The sequence below is a fragment of the Besnoitia besnoiti genome, chromosome XII (assembly GCF_002563875.1).
Source record: "Besnoitia besnoiti strain Bb-Ger1 chromosome XII, whole genome shotgun sequence".
Classification (NCBI taxonomy): Eukaryota; Apicomplexa; class Conoidasida; order Eucoccidiorida; family Sarcocystidae; genus Besnoitia; species Besnoitia besnoiti.
In genome coordinates this window covers 180,973-205,071 of record NC_042367.1, presented here as the reverse complement: position 1 = coordinate 205,071, position 24,099 = coordinate 180,973, and the positions used below count along the sequence as shown (strand labels likewise).

Genomic DNA, 24,099 nt, shown 5'->3' with positions numbered 1-24,099 from the left:
CTTACTGCACAGCGAAAGTATGCGTGCCCTATCTCCGCGAAGCACCTTCGTGGACGCGGCTCTGCCGCATCTGTGATGCGCGATCCATTACGTGTAAAGCTGCGCGCTACTCCGAAGGCGCAAACTTGACGGACGCGGCGCCGAGCCTGTTGGATTCCGTGGAACGTTGAAGCAGATTTGAGTGTTTTTCGAAACGTCACAGTCTCTACGCTTTTCCCTCTAAAAGCCCATCAGAGGCTGAAACGCGCGAGTACACAAAGGAAGCTCCACCGCACTGTTCTGAGTATGAGCTGCGACTCACGAAGCTGCGGGTGCGAGAAGGCGTCATCGACGCCAGACAGCACACTGCCGGATTCGCCGGCGCGTACCGGCGGAAACGCCGCTTTTCGTAGTTTTTTTACACCCTAGCGGAGCCAGAAAAGTCATCTTTAGTCGCTCAGAGCTACTCTCAATCTTAACTGGTGAAGGTAAACAGTTCAGGCGCGCCTCACTCAACAGCCTTGTGCAGTGTGTCAACCTGCGGAGGCAGGTTCCGCTGTGCTTGACGCAGCGCAGCGTAGGTCTTTTTGACCGAAACAGTGGATATTTTCGGATACCAGTGAATCTCAAGCCCTGACTTCGTGGCGCGCGCTGCAGACACTGCGTGGCATGTATTTGTGAACAGGTGACGATTTCTGTCTGCTTTGGGTTTCGGGTTAAAAGCGATCCGCTGACGGGCAGCAAGGCCTTTATGCCTCGTCGAGGGCTGTCGCCCTCTTCTCAGGAGGAACTCAAAACATATTTTCTGCAAACGCAGACAGCAACGCCGTTCTACACGTTCCAAAAAACACGCCACAGGCGCACAGAATCCTCGGCACATGGCCCTAGCCGTCGCGCTTCACGACGGCATTGAGACTGTGAACAGGAAAGAACGCCAAGTCAGCCACGACCAACGGCGCAGAGAGGGTACTGCGGCGTGAGTGCATGCACAGATGAGCGAGAAAGTCCGCAGCCTTGCGAACAGTGACAGTCGAGCGCCGATCGAGTGACTTGCACGTCACCACAAATGCCTCGGAATCCAGCATGCGCCGCGTCAAACGCGAGAGATCTCCACTATAAAAATCTCCTTGGATTGCACAGAGCCCTAGAGAGACACACGGACGGCGCGGCGGACGCCGACCCAGCAGGGATGGTCCGCGTGTTCGCTGTGGCGGAAACGCAGTTCGCCTCAGAGCGCTGACGGCTCATTCAGAAATCATCGTCGTCGTCGCTGAAGCGCCTCCTCATCTGTGTGTTGACGCAGCGCACAAGCGAGAAAACGCAAGATCGCACAGCGCATCCAAAAGGCAACCGGAAGAGCCTCGTGACCCTTCCAGTCCGTCTGCCAGAAATCGCTCATTCGACTGGTCGCCCGGCTCCGCCGTGTACGTAGACGCAAAGCCGCCTAACCCCTCCTCGACGCCAGGCTCTGTGAGAACTCCTCCCTCGAAGTATTTTCGTGTTTCTGCAGGCGCACCGCTGTACCTCGCTACAGAGCGGCAGTCCACCAACACTTAAACGCCTATCTCTCCTGGTCTGAGACGAAAAACAATCTCTGCCGGCAAGGCTATGCTTTACTATCCCAGCTGCGGCGGGCGGGAGGCGGCACGCACCGTGATCTTAGGCTGATTCTTCGCTGCAGCCGCCGCGCTGGTCTGCTGCAGCAGCTCGATCAGTGTCGCCTCGTCCACTTTGTCCGCGATCCTTCCCCGCTGGGCACTCTGCGAAGACAGACAAACCCAAGCGAAGATCCGTCCAGAGTCGCAAGAGCTAGAACGCAGCTCTCGCTGCATCCTGGAAACGGCGCTGCTGTCGGCGTGCACCGCTCACCTGCAGAATGAGAGCCTCGACTTCGCGTGCCTTATCTGCCTTAACCAGTTGAATGCGATGCACTGCGGGCAGAACACGCGGTGAAAAACACGCAGCTTAGATGACAGAAATGCTGTTCAGGTAAAGACGATCGAGAGAAACGCATGCTGCCGCAACCCCACGACACAAACATCGCACACGAGCGTCTTTACCGCCTTGCGCATCGTTCTGCACGCTTCTCGATTTTTTAAAACCACGTGAGAGGGTCACAGAAGATCCAGCGGTGCGCACGCAAAGCTACTCGCCAGAATCGCCGCGACCGGGACGTGCGCAGAAAGACCGACTGGAGGATCAGAAACGCTGTGCTTTCCTTGACAGATTCGATGAACGCGGCCTCCTTACAGCGTTCCTGTGCCTCAGGCGTCAAGAGAGCTCGTAGCATGATTCGCTTCTGCTCCTCCATTTGCCTACACGTAGCGAATTCAGCAAAACGACACGTGCCAGAAAAAAGCGAAACACGTAGCCGCAAGCTGACCAAGCCCGAGGCAACAATCGCCTTGCAACGACAGCATTATCCGTGCTGGTCCTCTCCCAGATACCGGTTGCGATCACAAACGAGCTCTTTTCTCTGGGCTAATTCCACGATGCAAACACGTGCGCTGGAAAAGCGAAATGCCTCAGCCCCCTCCTTCCGCAGAGACGCAGAGAACTGCTCCACAGTTGGCCACGACCCAACTCCAGCCGGCACAATAAGGCGAGGGGACAGTCGAAAGGTGCCTGATTCAAACGCGGGAAAAGACGCCTTCCATCATTTGGCGGGCGGGTGAGGTTTCAGCGACTCACTGCCTCATCGCCTCCTGAGCTTCTGCTTTTGCCTTGGCGCCCTGAAACCGCAACACGCACACACATGCAGGGACGGTTGAAACATCCATGCACCGAATATGCACGCGAGCATACACGATACACGTAGAGGACGTTCTCGGTTGACGGGCTGAAAAAACCTGTACAAAAAACTGGGAAACTGGGATACGCACATCCGCGCGCCGTTGATGGACAGCTCGGCGGCGGTGCGAGCCCCGTCGGCACAGATGGGCGACGGCCACTGAGAAGTTTGACTCGCAGGAGATGCGAATACAACCCTGCCGCGCCTGCGAAACCAGCTCTAAGACGCATGCACTCTCTCCCGCCAGGCGAGTGTGTGGCGCAGGCTCACCTCCGCGTCGCCCTCGAAGCCGCCGCGGGCGGCGCCGGGGAATCCGTCGGGCTGCATCGTTGTCGAAGTGCGCTGGATTCTGTAGAAAATACAGGGCGCTTCCGCCGAAAGAGAGTGCGGGCGGGACTAGATGAAAAGGAAAAAGCCAAGGAAGAGCGCGATGCAACGGGCACAACGGCTGTCTGCTCCCTGGCAGCGGAAATACAACGGAGAGAGGCGTGCGAAAGGACCCAATAAGCCTCAATTAACCGACAGTACACAGATGCAGACGAGTTGCAGATGCAGCGCCGAGGATGCGCGGACGCTTTTGGGGTGAGAATAAAACTCTCGGGCCGAGCCGCACCGAAGCCAACGAAGCGCGGATGCGCGAGCGAGGCAGCCAGACACAAAAACGGCGCGCTGGTGAGCCAGGAGAGAAAAAAGCTCGCTCAGAGCGGCTCTATTCTAACTGCGGGCGCGCCTGAGTAATCAACAGGCGCAAGGGTGTCGCAGATATGAAGACTACGCCGCCAGGCGTCTGGACGGCTCCGCAACGTTCGCAGAAGCCAGGAAGCTTTCCAAGGGCAGAGGCTCACTGACAGCTCAGACGAGATTGAACATACAAGAGCGCCTTCTTGGAGGACCGAAAGAAGAGTTTTAGAAGCGGTTCACGCGAGGACACACGTCCGCAAAGAAAGGTTTAGGGTTTATGGCTATCGCAGCGATGCTGAAGACGGGAGAACGCTGATGTTGCAACTTCGCTGGAGGAGTGTGTACGACCAAAACAAGACTCTTAATAAAGAAATGAAAGGAAACACTGCACAACGAGGCTCTGCTTCGTCAAAGAAGACACGAGGGCCGTGGTTTGTGCTGAGCGTGAGCAAGACAAGAAGGCGGGTGTCTTCGCGAACAAAGGAAAACTGCGCAAGAAAGCACACACGACCCGCAGACGTCTACCCGCGAGAAAACAGAGGCTGGCGCGATCGATACGACTTAGCATGTTCTGAAGACAGCCACGTCATTCATCTACGACGCTACAGAAGTTCTCAGGACCGCAAAGATGCAGAAAACACCTCCCGCGAACTGCATGCATGCGCGCCGGAAGCGTAAGCCAAAGTGTCTGTACAGTGGGATGCTGATACGACCTGGTGCCTCTACGCCGTTACTTTCTCTGGTTTGACAGCCATGAATCACTGATAACTCAGCTGCAATCCGCATAAGCAAAAGCTTTGTTTGGGAGTCAGCATCAGAATGCGGGGGCACTTCGCGCAGGTGCCTCGAAACTGGCGCCAGCGACGAACGAGGCCTGAGCGCGTCGATTCCTGCATATGTCACCGACCCTCGAACAAATCCGATACTAGAAGTTCTGCGAAGTTAGAATCAATCCGGTGACAACGAAATTGAGCTTTTCCGGCTCGAAAGCAGATGCGCGCGTTGACGGTTGGCGCTCTAAAGGGTGTATGCTGAGGTAAGTAAAGAAGTCCAGCGGCACGCTTTCATCGTGAACGCCTCAATTTGGCAGGATGAGATCGATCTCTGCTGTTGAAAGAGTATATCCACGATATCACCAGCGCATGGCTTCCACAACTTAAGGCCACTGCATTCTCTCTTCCACCTTTGTGTATGAGGCACTCTGGCTTCAGTATGCGCGCAACACTTGTTAACGTCTGAGGCTTGAATGGCTACGAGCGCCTCAAAACGCGTCTTCTCTTCCGTTCCATCGCGTAGAGCCTTGAAGGCACTATCCCATCGCATGGCAGCCAGGATTGTCGAGGCGGGACCCGAACCGCGCAGCTCGATACGCAATCAGACAGGTGCCGATTCGGTCGGCAGACCGCAGCTCGGGTTACAGCAACACTGATACGCTTGCACCACGCCAAAGGAAACAGCAAAGTCTGTGGACGAAATCCTTTTAAAAGAGTGCTCAAGCACTCAGGCAGAGCAAGAGATATCGCTCGGGACACGCTCTACTGTCTTTCGGCAGGGCGCCGGCGCACCCAAAGGGGCTGCCGCCACCGGAGACTCATGTCCATGCCGTTTATATGAGTCCTGTAATGCTTGTCAAGTCCCCTGTATCTTGTGAGCTTACTGCGTACTTAGGATCAGACCAGCAGAGTTCGCTACTGGTACTAAAAGTAGGCGGTCCCTTCAATTCGTGAGAAAACGACTGCCGACCCATCGATATACGCGTGCTGCGTACTCGACTACTGCTCACAGCTGCCAGTAAGAAAATGCGAGACTGTCGAGAGAGGGCGCGCCCCTACGGAGATGAAGAAAGACGTCTCGTGTCAATCAGGACACTCTAGGGTATAGGGTCGAACCACGGAAGGCGCATGATGTCTCAGTGTGAGCGGCGGATAGCAGGGGGCACTGACAACTCTGTCATAGGTGCGCACGCGAAAAAGCATAGAATGAAAGGATGGAGAGCTTCTAGAGAGGGCGGTTCAGCATGTGGAGGCTGTCACTTGCACACCAGATACGCTTGCTTGTGCAGAAAATCTTCTAGCACCGCGCATCTGCCGTCCACCGCACCCTTTCTGGGGTGTGCCCCCTTTCCATTCTTTCCCTATGCCTGTCGAGCGCTTCGCTCTGAGCAGACGAATCAGCCATTTCGCCAGCCTCTCGAATCGAACCCACCTCGCTTCCTGCCTTTCTCAGCGCTTAAGATCCATGACGCCACAGCTCTCCTGAGTCTTTCCTTGCATCCCCGTATCTCTGTGCGGCCGGCACGTCTCTCTAGTCTAGAGCGAGCCGTGATCACGCCCAGAAGGTGATGGAATTGTGAATCCTTGACTCCAGTGACTCTTTGGCGTGGCAGCACAGCCACTAGAGCGTCTTGGCTGCGCCCACGGTGACAGGTTCTTCACCGTCAGCCGCGCGTCGCTCGATACTATGCGGAACTCCCTTCACGTAGCGTGACTGCGTGTTCGCTGCCTTGATTTGGTGAATTGCAGCTGCCAGTGGAGGAATAAATTCGACATCCCGGGCTATTTCGATGTATACTAGCACTTCTGTTCGCTTGCATCCCGTGTGAATGGACGCTGCCCTTACAAGACACACTCACTCAACGCAGCACCACGAATGAGACGCTCGTCTCACCCTCGTCGCAGGCATTCTCGTTCCTCGCACCCAAGTGTCTCCAACTTTTCATTCGAGTTGAAGCGCCGACAGACATGGGAAGGCACAAAAGGGCTAGCAACTGACGGTAACACCGTCTTCAGCTGATGCACTGGGCGATAGTTCGCATGACGCGACCGGTTTATTCTGCATGCAGGGACCAAAAGAAAAGAGCCTGCAGACGCTCCCCCCTGTTGTTGACGAAATTGCCGATAGCAACGGCGACGAGTGCGCCGGAAATTGCCCCGAAAGACGGCAGACTGCTGGAATTTTGCTTACCTCAACATCATGCAAATTCGTACTTCAGAGCGGTGAAGTTGGCTGCCTTGGCAAAAGAGCAAGTCCGACCGGAGCCTTTCTGTGCATGACTGGAAGCCGCATTCGCTGTTCGTGGCCTCCGTTTTTGAGGTGAGAAATCTGCATTTCTCGTCCGCGGAGGATTTCTTCCTATACATCACCTTGAAAGCCACCCTTTCTCCTCTGCAATTCCCTTCTTGCAGCTCCGTTTCTTGGCGTGTATAGACACTACTGTACTTGCTGTTCCGGACCCTTCTGCGGCGTCGGCAGTCCACAGCATTTCGTCTCTGCTGCGTTGTGGAGTCTTCTCTCTCCCGTTTTTTGTAGGGACCACCGTCACTCTTCATTTGCCTCCGCCTTTGGCTTTCTTTCGAGCCTGTGACGACGTTTTAGGCGAAGTCGGGTCTACGACCTCGTGCCTCACCCATACCGCGCACAGCTCTGCGCGTTGTTTTGATATGCTCATCTGCCCGTATGCACGTGCGCGTGCTTTAACTCTCGTCTGGAGAACCCGCTCACTCATTTAGTCCGCTGCAGGGCTGCGCTCTTTCGTTCTGCTCGTCCTTCTGGTCGTTTTCTCGCGAAGAAGGGATTTTAGCCCCTTGTGGCGCGGGTCTCAAAGGCGTCAACTGCGTGTTTGGGCGCCTGTTTTCCTGTATCCTCCACTTTTCTTCGGGATTTGCGGCTCCGCAAGACTTCGCCGTCTGGGTGTGTTCGCGGTTTCCCCTCCCTTTTTCGGCCGTTCAAGTCGTTTTTTTCGCGTCAGCAGCGTCGTCTTTAACTTCCTGCGTCAACGATGTCGAGAGAGAAATCCAGCGACGTGCGAAAGGTGACGCTCGTCTCCCAGGAGGGCGATGAGTTCGACGTGGATATCGAAGTCGCCTCCATGAGCGCGCTCATCAAGACCATGGTTGAGGAAGGTACGGACCGCTCCGATAGAAGCCCAGTGCCCTTCCAGCAACCCAAAGCGCAGCGCTTCCAGCTCCTTACATCGATGCCTTTGTGGCGAGTTATTTCACACATTTGATTCCGATCTTGAGTTGAGTGCACGCCTCAACGCTTCGAGATGCTTGCGCATTCATTGTTATATAAATCCCGCTGCTTCATACAGCGATCTAGTCAAACGAGCAGGGCGCTGAACGCCTTGAGTCTAGTGCGGTGGCCTACAAGTGAGCTGTCTCACATTGCGCCCAATATCCACATTCTCCTGAATGTATATAAAAACATATAAATTCATGTATATACATGTATATATGTGAATGTGTATGTATATGCGGGTTTGTATATATATTTGTGTATGCTACATGCATTTATTTGCAAATATGTATATATCTATATATGCAAGTGCATGTATGGGCTTCAGATAGCGATTGCCAAGAGAGCATTCCCCTGCCCAACGTCGAGACATGCATTTTGAAGAAAATCATTGAGTACTGCGAGCACCACTACAACAACCTTCCGGAGGAAATTCCCAAGCCGCTCAAGTCCTCGAATCTCGCCGAAGTGAGCCACGCAGGCCGAGCTGCGCCTGCCGAAACAGGCGCTGATCTCTCTGTATCCGCTCTCGTGATTCATATGTATCAATATATAACCGTACATCCTATATATATATGTATTATGTATGTATGTATGTATACGTGTATACGTATGTGAACTGTAGGGGGCCACGAGCGCCTCTTTCAAAAGCTGCTGAGACAGATGTGGCAGTTTTCCACGCAACTCTCGCCGCAGCAGCCGCATTCGCGAGCATACCTGCATCCGCGTTGATCATCTGTTCAGCCCTGTCTGCCTGCTTGTCCTTCATCGAGCTTTCTTTGGTGACTCACAAAAACCAGTCGCGCAAACGAGTCGCGGCCTCGCTGCTGCAGGTCGCTCCCACGCGGGCCTCTGCTCGCTGGAGGCAGATTCGTAAAGCCACGCATTTGCCTACAAATATATGTATATATATGCATATGTTTTTGTCTATATCTTCCACATATATATGTGTATGTTTCGTGTGTGTGGATACGTGTGTATTGTGCCTGTTTGGATTTGCGAGGGCGCGAGCGAGGGCCTTCCGCCGTGTTCGAGGGGCCCTCGTGCGAAGGCTGTTTGTTGTTTTTCCGGCGATTTGCTTGCAGGTCGTTAGCGAGTGGGACTACCAGTTCATTAACGAAAACAGCGATCAGAAGATTTTGTTTGCGCTCATTCTCGCAGCGAACTACCTCAACATCAAGCCGCTCCTGGACTTGAGTGTGGCGAAAGTCGCAACCATGATCAAATCGAAGACGCCAGAAGAAATCCGTAGAATCTTCAACATCGTCAACGATTTCACTCCCGAGGAAGAGGCACAGGTGAGCAGGGCACACGGGACGACAGAGCCAGAAGGAGCGCAAGAGGTTGGGGGACGGGCCAGAGGGGACAACGAACGCTTGGAAGGCGCCGCTTCAGTATACGGGGAACTGGTAGGGGGGAGGCGACTTGAAGAGAAAACGAAGTGAATCGAAGAGGAAAGAAGCGAAAACGGATAGGAAAGGGAGCGAGACGACGAGGATGCGCCAACAAGAGACAAGTAGCCGCAACCTCCACACGTGCGTGCGCCCATGCGTCGACGCGCGAACTTGCGTGTTCAACGACCCAAAGTGCACATAGACATCTATGCTTCGATACGTACATACATACATATATTTATATCTGTCGGTGTATGCATGCGGATATTCTGATATGCATGCAATTGACTGTTTTTCTGTGCAGGTGCGCGAAGAGAACAAGTGGTGCGAGGACGCGTAAGCGACCGCCAGATCGCACTGACCCCAAATTTCGAGACGGCATTGCGCCAGCGAAACGCAGGTCTTTTCTAAGCGTCCGGTTGATTTGTTCGGGGCGACGCTCGGGCCGATGCGCATTCATAGAAGTGCACTTTTTCGTGAGGCACTTGCGCATGACTTGCGTATGACTTGCGTATGCGGGCGACAATGAATAGGACCAGACAGTAGAAAGCAATCGTGAACACAAGTGATGGAGGTGCTCTCGATTGGTGCGAGTTCGGCTCTGCGCGCTTGCGAGTGAAGTCTACATACACTCGGTGGAGGAGCCATTTGTGAGTAACAATGAATTCACCACGATCAGCTACCTTGTGAAGCACTGGGACGATTTATCGAAAATGAGGTTATGAACTGGACGAGACGCGCTCGCGACTCTTCTCAGCGGGGTCTGTACAGCTCTCCAGTTCGTTGAAAGATTGTTCCTCTAGAAAACATTCCCGTCTTTCACATACCATTCGCACACACTACCGACCGAGCCACACTGTACGTACACCGGGAAGTGCGCGAGGCGTCGCCGCACGAGAACTTCTTTTGCGACATACCCCGGCCTGCACCTACATCCGGCCCTCTGGCTTTTTTTTTTTTAGCAACGGTCAACCTGTTTAGGGTTTCAAGAGAAAGCGCTTCTGCTCGCTCTCGCAGGACAGCAGCGCCCTACAGCTTGACTAATCCGCGAGCCTCTGGGAAGTTTTCCTCCGCCGCGTGGCTGGACGGGGCCGTCGCAGACGACTCTAAGGTCGGCACGCACAAGCAGAAAACGGAAAAAGCTCGCGAACACGCATGCACGAAGAGGCATGCTTCAGCGACAGCTTCGAGGAATACACTCTACGCCAGCTGAAAAAACGTGAAACGCTGAACGCGATCAAGCGGCACCAAAACACGGAAAAGGAAGACACGTTTCCTGCCAAAAGAAGTTCGATGGCCCTTCCGATATCAACCCGTCGCCCATGCGCATGCGACTACTCATCCCACTCCCTTTGCACAGGATATATATAACTATATATCTATGGAATTATTTCTGTACTCGCATGCATGCACACATGCCCGCACGTACATCATATCTAGCCACACTTTTTATAGATAGACGTTTATATATATATATATATATATTTGAGTACTCGTGAAGCAAGCGACGTGCCTACGCCGGGAACAAAGCAACTTGCGCGCTGGTGCTTCTTCTGAAGGGGGCCTTACGCGATTGCGCGCAGCTCTCCAGACGCGCTGAGTTCCTCCTCGCTGTTTCGGGTCTGGGCTTTGTGCCGTAGTCACGAGACTGCTGCAGCGACGAGAAAAGAACAAAGACGTTCGCGAGCATATGCGAGCCTATGGGTGTGTGTGGCTGGGACAGGGTGGCTGGAAACCCTCGATTCCTGTTCAAAAACACGCGAGAAAATGGCTGGACGGAAGAATCTCAACGCTCCTGAGAGTCCGTGGCCCTGGACCCCGACCAGGTCTACGCAGGAGTGCAAAGTGCCGCAGTCTAAAAAACTGGATATGCCGTTTTTACGGATATATATCCACAGGCAGATATATATATATTTGTATACGAATGCAGGTGTGCACGGATAAGCAAACTCCTGTGAATCCACCCAGCCACAAGGCACAAACACGCGCCCACCTCCCATATGACAGCGTTTACTGCTCCGTCTACATACATATAAGCACATACATATTTATCTGTATATGCCTATATATTGGAAGAATGTGCGCTCTTTTCCAACACTGCTCGAAGTAAAAAATCGTATATCAATAAATATATACAATTTAATCTGAGAGTCAAAAGAATCAGTAAAAACAGTAGAATTCTAATATTGTGAGAAAAACTATGAATATCACGTGTATATTCAGCTAATGCGCAGGTTGAGGGCGCTGGTCTGGGCGACCTTCGAGTTGCGTGTCTGCGTGCCTGAGAGCGCCTGGAGGCCTCCGGTGCGTTAGGAGTCCAGCCGCCCGTTGAGGCGTCGGCGGCGCTTTGATTCGAGGGGTACTCGAGGTAAACGTTTCGTCTTCTCCGCTCCTTCCACGCCCCTCGGCTGCTGTCGTCAAACGGGTTGGAGCGCAGCAACCCACAAATCGCGGACTGGATCCTGAAAAACAGAAAGCGGACTCCAGACGCGTCTCACCTACGCGCCCGCAGTCCCGAGGCCCGACCCAATGCATCCGGCCGTCGTCCATCAACGCACAAATATTTTTGTGTATTTTCCAGATTTTTCTTCGCCTCCGGCGTGTCACGTTTGGCGCCCGAGCTTGCGCAGGGGCACATCTGCAGCTGGGGAGTCTTTCCGGATTCATCTAGAGCCTTCATCTCCAGTGGAAACAGAGTTGTAATACTAGATAGCGGCTCAGCTGCGCTTCAAACATTCACTCAAGGTCGAGGCAACTAGGCGTGTCTGTGTTTCTTCCCTTTCGAGCTGCAGCCTCAAACCGCCGAAGAGAAAGAAGAAGCACGTGGCAGAAGCGAAGACAAGAGCTCGTCTTCGCGGACCCTCATGCAGCGGCGAAATTGCTCCAACCGCGGAAGGGCAGCAAAAGCGAGGGCAAATTGCTGTTTTCCTCTCTTTGTTTTGCATTCATTTGCAGGCTGAGCCGTCGTGCGTCAGGCGGAGTGTTGACGGAGGAGAAAAAACGCCTACTGGTCGGCGTGGGCAGCTTCGAAGTCTTCATCCCCCGAGGAGAGGAGTGAGTCCTCGTGGATGTCGAGAGCGTTTTCGAAAACCGGAGTTCTTCTGCGCGTCCTACGCACACATTACGGTAGGAAAAGAAGCAGGCAATTCGAGAAGGAACGAGCGAGCAGGCAGAAAATTGTGAGAAGGGATCGTCTGCAGGTGAGAATGTCGAGAGGAGCGGCTTTCCGCGCATGCAGAGGTAGACTCAGAGAGAAGGCATGACGACAGCTGTGGAGAAAAAAGCATACAAAAGCGGCCTTTAGCATATTCTGCGGCACTAAAAGTAATATCTATCGCAGAATTTTCTCGCAAGGCAGCGCGTAGACGCGCTGAGCTTCGTTTGCATATATGTGCCCTATGAAGCAACAGGCTCCAGCACACTTCTCTAAAACACTGCTACGTAACTATCCACTCTCACACCTACACATCTACGTATACATATGTATATATGTGTATATATATTTTATATGCGTCTACAGGTCTCTTCCGAAAGATCGCTCTCCAGTGGGTTTTTCGAAAAGAATATGTATATTCCGAGAGATAAAGGAAAGGGAGAGGATGCACAGCTTTCGTTCAGAAGAATCGCCCTCCGGTAGGTCTCTTTGCATGACTTTCTCCCTAGCCACAGATCGGCGCAGGTCGAGCGGAAATAGGAGAAACCTCTCATTATCCACGCTCGCCTACACACATACATACGAATGCATATGTATACATATACGGATATATATGTATATAAAGCGCGCGCTCAGCCGGTGCACAACTTGGCTTTTTATAAATGAAAATAATAAAGATACACCCTACGCACACAGATGGCTAACCTGGAAGCGTCCTCAGAGAAGGATGAGGCGCGACCCGCGCGCGAAACGTTTTCGCGTGAGAAGCACTTGACGCAGGTTCGAGCCTCGACGCCGTCCGCTGCCAAATTCCTAAAGCAAAAAACAAGAGAAGAGCCCTGCGCCACGCGCCAGCCGTGGTGATCCCAGACTGAATCCGAGTACGCTCGCGTGGGAAGCCTCTCGTCTCTCAGATTCATCTCTTTTTCCTTACTCTCTTCGCTCTACATTCGTGTCTTTTTCTCTCTTGCGATCTGCTACCATCTCGTGCCCCTGTTTTCATTTTGTTTCCTCCGGGCATAGATCCTACATCTTTTTTGTTCTCACTCCGTCTGTGTATCCATATCTCTCTTTATATAACTTCCTTCTTCTCTATCTCACTCTACTTGCTTCGCAGTCTACTCTCTTACTGCGGAGCTGTCTGTGTATGTCTGTCTCTACACCGCAATCAAGGTATTCCATTGTCGCTTCTCGAAGCTAGACGTGCGCGTCAGCGCCCTGCACGTCAGGCGCGGTGCGAACTCACAAGAAATTTCCAGCGAGCTCTCCTTTTTCAGTCTCCCAGTCCTCGAGGTCTTCATTCCATTGCATGTTGGCCTCGATCGTCTGAGGCGCAGAAACCAAAATCTTCTTGCAACAGATGCAAGGAAAAGTGCGCGAGAGGCCACAGCCTCATCAGAGCAAGCAAAAAGCATCTTTCTGTTCTTCAAACACAAGCGGGCGGGTGTATATGCTCTTTCGCGCATGCGGTTCAACACACTCCGCGGAGCCTGACTCTATGCGGAAGTCCTCTGTCTTCTCCATGCGCGCGCATGAAGCCAGACCCTCAGAGGCCATCTATGTAGGAAGCACAGCTGGGAATGCAGAAACCTCGAGTCTTCTGTTTCTGACGGAAACACACTGAACTCCAATGCTTTTAGCTATCTTAATCTGTCCGGCGGGGTGCCTGTTCACTTCACTCTTGAAGAACTTGGATCGTTGTATCTCATAATCGCAGCAAAGCGAGGCTCGAGGCGGCCTCGAGGCGCCGTCGCGGGCGTCGCTGCGAAAGAGGCATTAGGGGGGGTCGTTTCCTTACCGCCAGATCGTCATGAGGAATGAAATGCGCGATGATGGTGCTCTGGCGCTTGATTTCGCGCGTGAGGCCGCGAATTGTGGCGAGCAGGTCTTCACGCTCAGCCTGAAATTCGTGCTGCAAATCCTGAATTTCAGTCATCGCCGTTTTGAAGCTTCTCCAGAGCGTCTCGAGTTTGCCCGTCAGGCACGCAATCTGTTCTTCGCGCGAGTTGAACTTTTCTTCTAGCGAGAGCCTGTCCACCATGTGTTTTTCTAGGTCACGCTGCATCTGAAGCTCTTCGCAGACAGCCACGCAGATCTTCGAAAACAAAACTCGGCGAAAGAAATGTCACGCGCCGTCTGTCTGTCCGTCGATCTGTCTATCTATCCATCTATCTATATCAATCTGCATCTATCTACCTATATGTATATCTATCTATCTATGTCTATCTATATGCATCTATCTATATCTATCTACCTATCTTTCCATATTTACCTATCTAAAACTGTCTATTTAGGTGTCTATCTATATATACGCTTATGTGCATATGAATGCAAGTGAGTGAATCTGTGTGCGCAAAGGCAGATGAATGCGGATGCTTAGAAAACTAACTCCGATTTGTTCATTTCACCACTGCGCGAAGACGACACAGAGTCGGCATCTTGAACGACCGACTTTCTGCGCGGTACGTACAGCCGCAGCCGAACTCAGGATCGCCACATCGCAACTACTGACGTGTCTCAGTGCGGGCTTGTTCTCCGTCTTTTTTTCACTAGTTTGCCATTTTGCGAACCTTTTCGGCGCTGCTCTTCGAGCTCGCACTGCGTCCTGCGAAGCTCCTGTTCCTGAAGAGCGGCCCGCTGCATCACTTTGCTCCCCTCGAGAAGCTGACCCTCCATCGTCGAGAGCCGCGCAAGGAGTTCTTCTTGGCGCTGCAAAAAGAGAAATCGACATCTCGAGTCTTTTGAAACACCACAGACTCAACAAAAAACATCCATGCACGAGAAACACATATAACAATATACATAGTTGTACATATATATACATACATATACATATATAGATACCTGTATATCCATATACATATACACATATATACGTGTATGTACATATATATATATATATATATATATCTACACATATGTATATTTTTAGATATGATATATTCATCATATGCGCAAGGACGTCTCCTACAGAGTTCGTGAACGGAGGCCCTGCTTGCGAGTCTGCTGTGGGGTTTCCTTGCTCTTAGGGGATAGCTTTCAACCTTATGCCAAGGGGGATTCCAGATCGCCCTTACTCTCTTTTTTTACTCGCGTTCAACTGGTTCAATATCCACAGTTATCGCGTCTTAACTATGCTATAAGACTGCATTATCGCATGAGAAAGGGCGTTTCTCTTCCATATTTCCTTTTTCTCTCTCTCCACTCGCCCGTCTCTGCGCGTCTTGCTCTCGCTTCCGGGCCTCGAGCTCCTCGAGTAGCGACGCCTTTTCCTCCTCGGCGGTGTCGCGCGCCGCCTCAATTTTCTGCGCAAGCAACGAGAAAACCCAAAGGAAAAGCAGAAGCCGAAGTCCTCTTAAGAAGCGCATACGGCGATTTCACATCCTCACAAGTGAGGTGAAACCGCGCCGTTTCAACTTAATTCTCCTCCACTTTTTGATCGAAGAGACAGCCGTATCGAATCCGGATGCAGGCCACGCGGAATCAAGGCGCGGCTGCAGGTTCATTCCCGACTCAGAGTCGAATTCGTTTGCAGGCACATCCCCTTTCCATCTCAACTATATACATTGTGCATTTGGACTCGCCATAGAGACGACACGACTCCACGGTGCTTCAAACACACAACAGGCCACGCCTGGGCAACCAATCGAGACCGCCGGGCGTTTTCGACGAAGTTTAGAAAATTCTTCATTTTGTGAAACGCGTAGGGAGCGCATGCTCACCGAGATACAGGATCCGTCTGACTCCTATTCTGCATGCTCTGCCTCCAGGCGCGTGCGTCTCGCTAGCTTGCTACTAATCTCTGCATCGATGCATAAGTTCATGTATGCATCGGTGATACTATTTCTCTCTTTTCTCTCTGCCTCTGCGCTGGTCAGCGCAGTTTTGCATCTGCCGATGCGCAGATTCGGCATGCAGACGGTGGGAGCGAGGCCGCGATCATGAGCATCCAACGCGTTGGTATTGCCTCTCTCTCTTGACTTACTTGGAGGAGGCCTTTTGAGTCGCGTTGTTTTGCGTGAACAGGAATATCTCTGCGTTTACCTTTTTTTCTCTCTCCACCGCCTCGCAGAGGCGACCCTTCTCTTCGACGGTCTGCTCGAGGCGCCGCAGGTCTTCCTCCGCCGGACTCGGCAGGACTTTTTCGATCACGCGCTCCACAAGGACTTCTTTCTCCACAGGCACAACAATCTTCTTTTCAACTTCCACGACGCGCTCGACTTCGCGCGAAAGCGCTGCGAGAACAAACAGCTCGACAAAAAGCGCGCATGCGATGCGCTGCAAAGCGAAGGCCTCAAAGGGATATCCGCCGCCCGGTGCCTCATGCACATCCCTAGACATATATCAATATATACATATATATATGCGGATAGGTATTATATTATATATTATACTTCCACATATGTCTCCGGATATTTACACATATATATAAGTATACAGAGGAGTATATTATACTTACATATATGAAAGCAGATCTATCCGCACTTGTAATATCTGCATATATATAGACGTATACAAAGATACAAATATATATATATATATATATATGCTTCTGAGATGCAAGGCGACTTGGTTTCGCGGCATCTCACACTCGCCTTGAAGCCGGAGTCATGGTGTCGACGCGCCTGTAGAGGCTCAGGCGTGAGGATGCGTAATTCCTCGATCTCTTGTCTGCCTGCCTCTCTATCGTGCGCAGCCTTGCCTCGTATGCGGGCGTTTTCCGCAAATCGATGGTGCAATCCAAAGACACCCATAGCGCAAAAGTGTTTTCATCGAACAAAAAAAGACGAGGACTCGACGCAGCAGACGTCGCCTTACGCACTCGCGGCGTGGGCGAGTTCGGCTCTCAGTTTCGCGATTTCTTCTTGGAAGGCGCGGATCATCGCGTCCTTGGGGTCGCGGTTTATCCGCGGTTTATTGCGAATGCTTTTCGCGCGGTGAGCGTAGCGCAGAGTGCTCAGCGTCTCCTCGTAGTTCGAGCTCGCCGGGCTGATGCTGGCGACCATCGCAGTCTTCGTGTTGCCGCCGAGCGAGTCCTGCTCACGAGACGGACGCGCGCGAGCCGCACAACCCACAGCGTATAAAGGCGGCATCCACAGTGTCCGCGAGAAATCGAGGTAGACGGTGCCGAGAGAAGTAAAGTTTCGCCCGAAACTCCACGTTCGCCATTCCCGCAGCCACCAGCCGCCTCATGCGGCGTAGCATCACCCCTGCGTGCGCCGCGGCGCCTCTCTGTATCTGTCGAGACGTCTCTCTGGAGCTGCACATGCCACTCGCGACATCCACGCACGCCACTGGCACCATTCAATGACGAATAAGGCAACTGGGCGTTGCGCCTTGCTTTGCACGCGTCTGCCGCAGAGAGGGAGAAAGGCGCGCTCGAGAATCGACGCCGCAACCTCTTCCGTACCTGAAGAAGGCGAGTGAGTTTCGAGTCGCGATAAGGAACGAAGCTCGTGCGAGAGTCCGCCAGGGCGGAGATGACGTTCCCCAGGGCACTCAGAGACAAGTTGATCTTTGCGGCCTCCTTGAGCGCGTCTCCTGATGTCCCGGCCTTCGCGTGCCTGCAAGAATATTTTTTTTTTACAGAAGTTCACTTTCTGTTTCTAAGATCCTGAGTTGATCGGCATGTCTGTCAATAGCGCTACCGACAACAATGAAGAAGATGATGCTGTATCACCTTCCCCCTCGCCTCTTCCTGTTTCTCTGCACCGAATACTCAGGTCTGTCTGTTTACATTACTGGTGATAACGAAACGTTTGTGAGGAAAAGTGTCTTTGAATCAATTCGCCGATCCTCAGGTTCGTGCAGCGCCCGGCTGCATGCGCGTCAGAGTTCTCACCTTTCGGAGCCCGCCAGGTCAACTAGATTGAGTTTGCCCGCGCGAATCTGGCTCTCGGCGCCGTCGGTGATCTCGCACGACTCGATCGTCACCGTGAAAATCGCATGCGATCTGCGCTCGCAGACGCCGCACCCAGGGTCAGTATAGACAGTCACCTCTTGCTTAAATTCCCTCATCGCCGGCCTCTATATACCCGTACCTATACTTCAGTAAATTTATGTAAATGTATACGTATACATCTTTGTATCTGTATATATATGTCCACTTATCTTCTGAGTGGGACTAGGCATGCATGCCTCGCAGTAGTCGTGTTGGCGTCGACTCCCACATACGGTTACAAGGCGACACCGAGCATACCCGTTAATGCATGTGTGTATATATTCGTGACTGGACTTTGCTTTCGCTGCGTTTTCACAAAGTGATATGCAGCAGAGACTCCTGCGGCGAGCTCACGACGCCATACGTGTATGTATTTTTGCTTCTTTGCTTTGCGCGAGAACTGTAAGTCCTCCGCCGAGGTTACGAGCGAACGACAAAAACCGTAGAGAAAAACGAAGGCAGCCCAGACGCACTCCGCACGAGCTGGCGTGAGAGGCGATCCAACATACTGTAATGCGACAAAAAGGCGTGAAGGGTTGGTTTCTTTGCATGTTGAATCCGCCGCGACTCTATGAACATCGCAGACCGGCTCACGATGCGGCGTTCGAACTTTGATTCTGCTTTCTGCGCCTGACTGCCTCTGTCCCAAAACGTTTGGTTTCGCTGCGCTCGCGAACCCATGGAACTTACCTCACCTGCTTGACTCGATATTCATCAGCGTCGCGCCGACCTTGCGGTTCTTCTGGCCTGCAGCCTGCGTTGAGAAACAGAAAAGATCTGAGAGATGAAATCAGACCTCCGCGGTTGATTCCCGCGGCCGCGAGTCTCGTGCTGCCTTGGTGAAACCATCCAGAAGCCGCTCTCTTTCCCTCTCTCTTTCGCTCTTCCTCTCTCTCTTCCAACCTCTCTTCCTTGCCCTCTCTCTTTCTTATTCTCGGTCTTTCGGGTAACTCTAGTTAGTTACACCATGAAACTTCTGCCTTCGATCTTGGAAGCCCTGCAGGCGCTGCCTCCTTCTGCACGTTCTCCTTGCGTTCTCACCAGAGTCGCCTGCAGTTCGTCGGTGCCCTTCACGACGAAGGCCGACAGGTCCTTGACGTAAACGCCGCTGCGCGGATGATCTTTTAACTCGAGACGGGATTTAGGATTGGGCGCTAGCAGGTCGCGAATCTGCAGCGAGGCGACACATCGCGCGCGCGAAATACAAAGCATGCTTTCCACGCAGACAGAAGAGACTCCCGCGCCCGCCGCTCTCTCCGTCGCGAAGCAGAAAGAAGACACGTGGAGTCGCAGCTCCTGCGCGGGCTCGGACGGCGGAGCCAGACGCCTGCGCACGCAACTGATTTAGAGTTTGGAGCTTCGTTTGCAGTCTGCCACAGGACCGAAGCTCTCTGCATCCTAGCCGACAAACTAGCCGAGTGAAAGTCTGCCAAAAGACGCCTTCGGCTAGCCGCCTCACGATCGCTCTCGAGACCTGGACTGCTCGCCATCTACAGCGGCAGAACGGGCGCAGCGGCGCGCCTCAACGGGCGCCCACGTGCGGAAAAGCTTCTTCTCCACCCGGAAAGACACTAAGGAGCGCAACCCACAAGCACACGATAATGTGTATTTGCAGCACAAATCACGTTTTCTCCGCATAACCTTTATATAGATATATTTATAGAGAAAGATACGCGTATGCTCACTGTGCTTGGTGCACCCGCGGAGAATCCAGAAGGCGATATACTCCAGTTTGGGGTGGCTGCGTCCGACCGCCTCGGGCTCGCAAGGCGGCCGCGAAACTGGGGACTGGAGCCCTACCTCCTCGTTGTAGATTTCAAGAAAAGAAGCCTGAACGAGGTACTTCTGAGGCAGCGGGCAGGACGCACAGACACTGCGCGACCCGTTAAGCGCTCGCGTGTAGGCGCAGTCCAGCACTCAAATTCTGAAAAAAACTCGTGTGCGGGCGAGCGCCGCCACGCAGAGAGGCACGGACGCCCCCCGCGAGGTCCCTCACGCGAAACTACCGTTGCTAGCTGTAGATAATTATATTTATATATATCTGTATATATTTATATATATATGTACTTTCATATGTACATGTAGGAACGAAAGTGTGTTTTTGCACATGAGCCTCAGCCTGCCTTGCCTCTCCGCATCTCGTCTTCGCAGCTCGTCTCCCCCCTCCCTCTCGCGCCGGTATCGCGATCCAAACCGGATGACTTTCTTATTTAGATTTTATCTCGGTGGCAGGCTCTCGTCTCTTTGCGTCGACGAGTCTCGCGGGTAGGTGTCTCTCGCTCCCAGTCCTCTTCTGTCTACCTCTGCACCTGTGCTCGACAGACATGTGCTTGGATTTTTGCCATAAAAGTCGAAAATATTCTAAACATTTCTTCAAAGCACGACCCGTGCGAACTATCCCGCCGCTTTTACCTGTCGTGTGTTTGCTGGAGAGGCGGAGGCTCACTTTTCGCTCTGAGCATGCGACGGTGTCGAAGATGTGTTCAAAGGCGCGCGGGATGATGCCCCTGTCGGCCTCCCGAGTCTCCGCGCCGACCATCGTGTGCGTTTTCCCCGTTCCTGTCTGGCCGTAAGCGAAAATCGTTCCTGACGGAGCGCCGAATTCCACATATATTCGTTTGTGTATATAGAGTGTATCTATGAATATATGTGCATGCAGTATCTTCATATACACACATGGGTCTTTGCATATATATTTGCATGTGTGCAAACATCCTTAGTTTGTTCAAGCGACGCGCGTGTAGGCGCATGCAGCTCTTGATCTGCACAAGTATCTGCCTCCCGCGCTCGGAGGACCCGGTTGGGCAGCAGCGAAATTCTTTTGTCTCTGGAGTAAACGAAACGTTCGGCGCAGATGCGACTGCGGTGCTCGCATGGACTAGACAAACTCTCGAAGAAAGACAAACGCTCCGAGAAAGGAGATGGCAGACCGGGGCAGAAGCCCTCGTGAAAGCGGATGCATTCTGGCGCGGGGCGTTGCCATGACAAACGCATGCCGAGCCAAACCTAGCTTACCGTTGTAGCCCTCCATGACACTCTCCACGATCCCGACAGCAGTTTCATCGTAGATTTGTTTCTGCTCGGCGCTGCACCAGATGAAAGTCCAACTCCACAGCCCTTCTATCGCAGAGAACGAGCAAGTCGAATTGGAGCCACGCACGCATGCTCAGCTCTGCAAGTCCTGTAGTTCTGGTGTGCGTAGGTAGGGGTGAAAAACCGTAACCGCTGACGCCAGTGCGCCAACGTGTCTAGGATAAAGAGATGCCGGATACAGGGCCAGCAGCCAATGCGGCTGCTGGTGCGTCCGCTGCCTTCTGCGTGTCGAATTCAGGCTCGTTTACGACTTGTTCTGGAGACGGCCACGCGGTGAAGCCTTCTCGACTACAGGGGGTAATTGCTAGGCAGCAGCTGCGCAGGATCCTGGAAAAGGCGCTATGTACGCAGAACGTGGGGACTTTTTTGCCCCCGACATATCTACTGGCGGCAGATCGCTCGGGCATCAGAAGGAACCGTTCGCGCGTGGACGCGTGCTAAACAGCAGGAGACGAGTCACGCTTTTTTTCAGCAACGCCGCGAACTGAAAGTTGCCTCTTGACGCTGAGCGTGGTACCTACTCCCAGGAGTAAGCGGCGTCGAAGGTGAATGTCTTTTCGGGTCCGCAGAGTCTGTCATCTGTCGGCCTCGACAGCGCGACTGTCGCTGCGGTGGAATCGACGTTCACCACGACCTGCCCGCCCTCCGCGATTTCTCTGGCGTTGAGGGGTCGGCATCTGCACCAACGCGGTGCCAAAACAGCAGCAGAACGCACTCGAATCTTTCCGCATATGTGCTGCAGTATACTCATATGTATATGTATATGTTTGGGATATATACGCACATATATATGCTATATATCGATATATATACGTGCAGTCTATTCGTATGCACAAGGACTTGAACCTGGCACCGCGGCGTACGCATACGGCGTGAAGACGCCGCTTCGGGACGCGCCCAGACGTTCGCTCGAGGCGCGACTCAAAATCCATTTCTACAAGAATCCTCGAGTGCGCAGCTGCTGGGTCGGGTGCATGGCGCCTGCAGTGAAGGCGAGTGTGAGGCATCCGTGGCGAGGCGGAAGCAGGCTACGCATGCGATGCATGACGAGATGCGCGAGCTCCGCTATTCGCGGGAAGGCAAAAACTGCTAGACTGTGAGCTGCGGTGGCCCCGATTCCGGATGAAGGCTACCGTTACATTAGTTTTCTATGGATGCTTGCGACGTTCGAGGACGGGGTGAATGTCGGGTTTCATGAGAAGACGCGAGCACTGAGGCCAACCAAAGCCAACGTCCGTGAAGAGGAACATCGAGACAGCTGGATTTTCGGTGAAAAGTTCTGTTCGATTTTGCTTTGCACTTGATGCGACTTGTGCGCGGTAGTACCTAATTATGACTCGCACTCTCTCAGCCGCTTTCCTGTCGTTCGGGAGGCTGCTGGCGCTTTGCAGACGACTGCTCCCCCCGCTTTGGAGCAAGGTGTCGCTGGACTTCATCGCGATGCCGAATCACTGTTCGCGGTGCCTTTAACCTAGGAAATTGAGACTACCGAGAGGCGCGCTGGCGGCAGCAAGTTCTGGACACACTGTAACTCCCTGCTGCAGCGAGTTCTGGCCAGAAGTTTGGCGGCTCAGAAACACGGGGACTGCGAATGTCTTCGGAATGATTCAAAAGACATCAGCGTTCTACCACGCCCTTGTTGTATACGTATCCACCTGTATAACGATTCCCAGAACCTCATGAAGTATAAATTCAACTTTACGCGTCTTGGAGAAACCTACGTGCCACTGGCGGCAAAGAAGGACGATATGAGAGCGAAAAACCTGGACAGACTGCGCCCGGCTTGCAGATAACTTGTCGCCGGAGCACGTTGGGTGCGTGTGGTTCTTCAGAACAAACGTGCAGACTGCAGATGCTGCGATCCGGCAGGAAAATCTGTAGCAGCCCTGAATTTGCCGCATGGAAAACACGAGCTTTAGGAAGACCGGGGCGGGGTCTCGAGTGGCGTATCAAGCGATAAAACGCGTTGGTGACAAGGATCTTGAACTCCGAACAAATCTGTCGACATAAAAGGGAGGACAATCCCAGGCGCGCCGCTCCTAGAGATGACTTAAGGATCAGACCACTTGCTCAGTCGAGCTGTTCTTTCTCACTCTCCAGAGGAGTTGTAGGGGTACAGAAAAAGAGAAATGCCTGTCGCACGCGACCCTGGGGCATCCCCTAAGTCGACAAAGACTGTAACGAAACAATTTGATTCGTAATGCGCAGGCGAACAGAAAGCAACATACCCAAGCACTCTACAACAAGGACTGCAGGCTCAGAAGGAATTCTGCTCGCGAGATTTGCCCTTTGCCGCACGTGGGCTTGACAAGACATATTGTTCTGAACAAGACACGAGAATGAGTGCAGTTCTAGGCTATTAAACGAAGCGCCTAGATAAACAAGGTCGAGTGGGACAACAGGAGATATGGCACTGCAGTGATTGCCTCTTCGCTTCTAGTGCCAACGATTCATTTTGAGAAACAAACTTGTACAACTGGCCATTCATTCGGCCTATAAAGAGCTGGTGTTGTGAGTAGATCACAAGACGCTCCGACTGTTCACACACATTCTCGCTTCACACTTCAGCGCTGCATGCCATCACGCCACGTCCATCCTGTTTTGCGTATTGTAATACGCCACTAGAATATGCATACCGCAGAGGACGAGAGAGCAGAGGACCCCAACTCACATTTCCTTGCGTCTGGGAAGATGTACATGTGCGGATGCACTTTTTTTCTGCCTTTCCATGCGAGTGATTCCCTGAACCGACTCGTTGGCCGGCCCCTCCGTCCAGCAAGAGCCACGTGTTCCAGATTTCTTGGGAAGTGCGAAACCTGCGAAAGTTGGCGGCGTACTGCTGCATGTCTGTATGTGCACGCACACATGCAGTTCTTTGGTCAGGTGGAATTTCTGGGGGCAAACGGCTGGTTATTAGCGGCACACAGAGTCCTTGGAATTTCAGACCGCAACATGGAGGGCAGTTCACTCGCCTGCTTGCTTGGTCAGATGTGCTGCAGACACGAAACGCACCGTTAGCCCAGCACTTTCTCTGAGCTGCATAATCGGA

At 52.9% G+C, this 24,099-nt stretch overlaps 3 protein-coding genes across 3 annotated transcripts; 1 reads left to right on the top strand and 2 right to left on the bottom strand.

Moving 5' to 3' along the window:
* Nucleotides 1–1,227: 1,227 nt before the first annotated feature.
* On the bottom strand, nucleotides 1,228–3,097 carry BESB_022390 (uncharacterized protein; the record flags this gene model as incomplete). Its single annotated transcript, XM_029360941.1, has 6 exons — nucleotides 1,228–1,266; nucleotides 1,632–1,739; nucleotides 1,849–1,910; nucleotides 2,230–2,294; nucleotides 2,671–2,711; nucleotides 3,041–3,097. The coding sequence occupies 6 exons, from the start codon at nucleotides 3,095–3,097 to the stop codon at nucleotides 1,228–1,230; spliced, it is 372 nt and encodes a 123-aa protein (XP_029215756.1).
* Nucleotides 3,098–7,229: 4,132 nt separating this feature from the next.
* BESB_022380 (putative suppressor of kinetochore protein 1) lies at nucleotides 7,230–9,202 on the top strand (the record flags this gene model as incomplete). Its single annotated transcript, XM_029360940.1, has 4 exons — nucleotides 7,230–7,353; nucleotides 7,797–7,936; nucleotides 8,554–8,766; nucleotides 9,167–9,202. The coding sequence occupies 4 exons, from the start codon at nucleotides 7,230–7,232 to the stop codon at nucleotides 9,200–9,202; spliced, it is 513 nt and encodes a 170-aa protein (XP_029215755.1).
* Nucleotides 9,203–9,891: 689 nt separating this feature from the next.
* On the bottom strand, nucleotides 9,892–22,486 carry BESB_022370 (kinesin motor domain-containing protein; the record flags this gene model as incomplete). Its single annotated transcript, XM_029360939.1, has 20 exons — nucleotides 9,892–9,968; nucleotides 10,432–10,607; nucleotides 11,121–11,324; nucleotides 11,871–11,972; nucleotides 12,722–12,829; nucleotides 13,263–13,342; nucleotides 13,815–14,089; nucleotides 14,587–14,725; nucleotides 15,226–15,321; nucleotides 16,061–16,251; nucleotides 16,839–17,052; nucleotides 17,427–17,580; nucleotides 17,859–17,969; nucleotides 18,653–18,711; nucleotides 18,999–19,127; nucleotides 19,758–19,802; nucleotides 20,404–20,543; nucleotides 20,973–21,043; nucleotides 21,572–21,727; nucleotides 22,377–22,486. 20 exons carry the CDS (start codon nucleotides 22,484–22,486, stop codon nucleotides 9,892–9,894), a joined length of 2,637 nt encoding a protein of 878 aa, XP_029215754.1.
* Nucleotides 22,487–24,099: the final 1,613 nt, after the last annotated feature.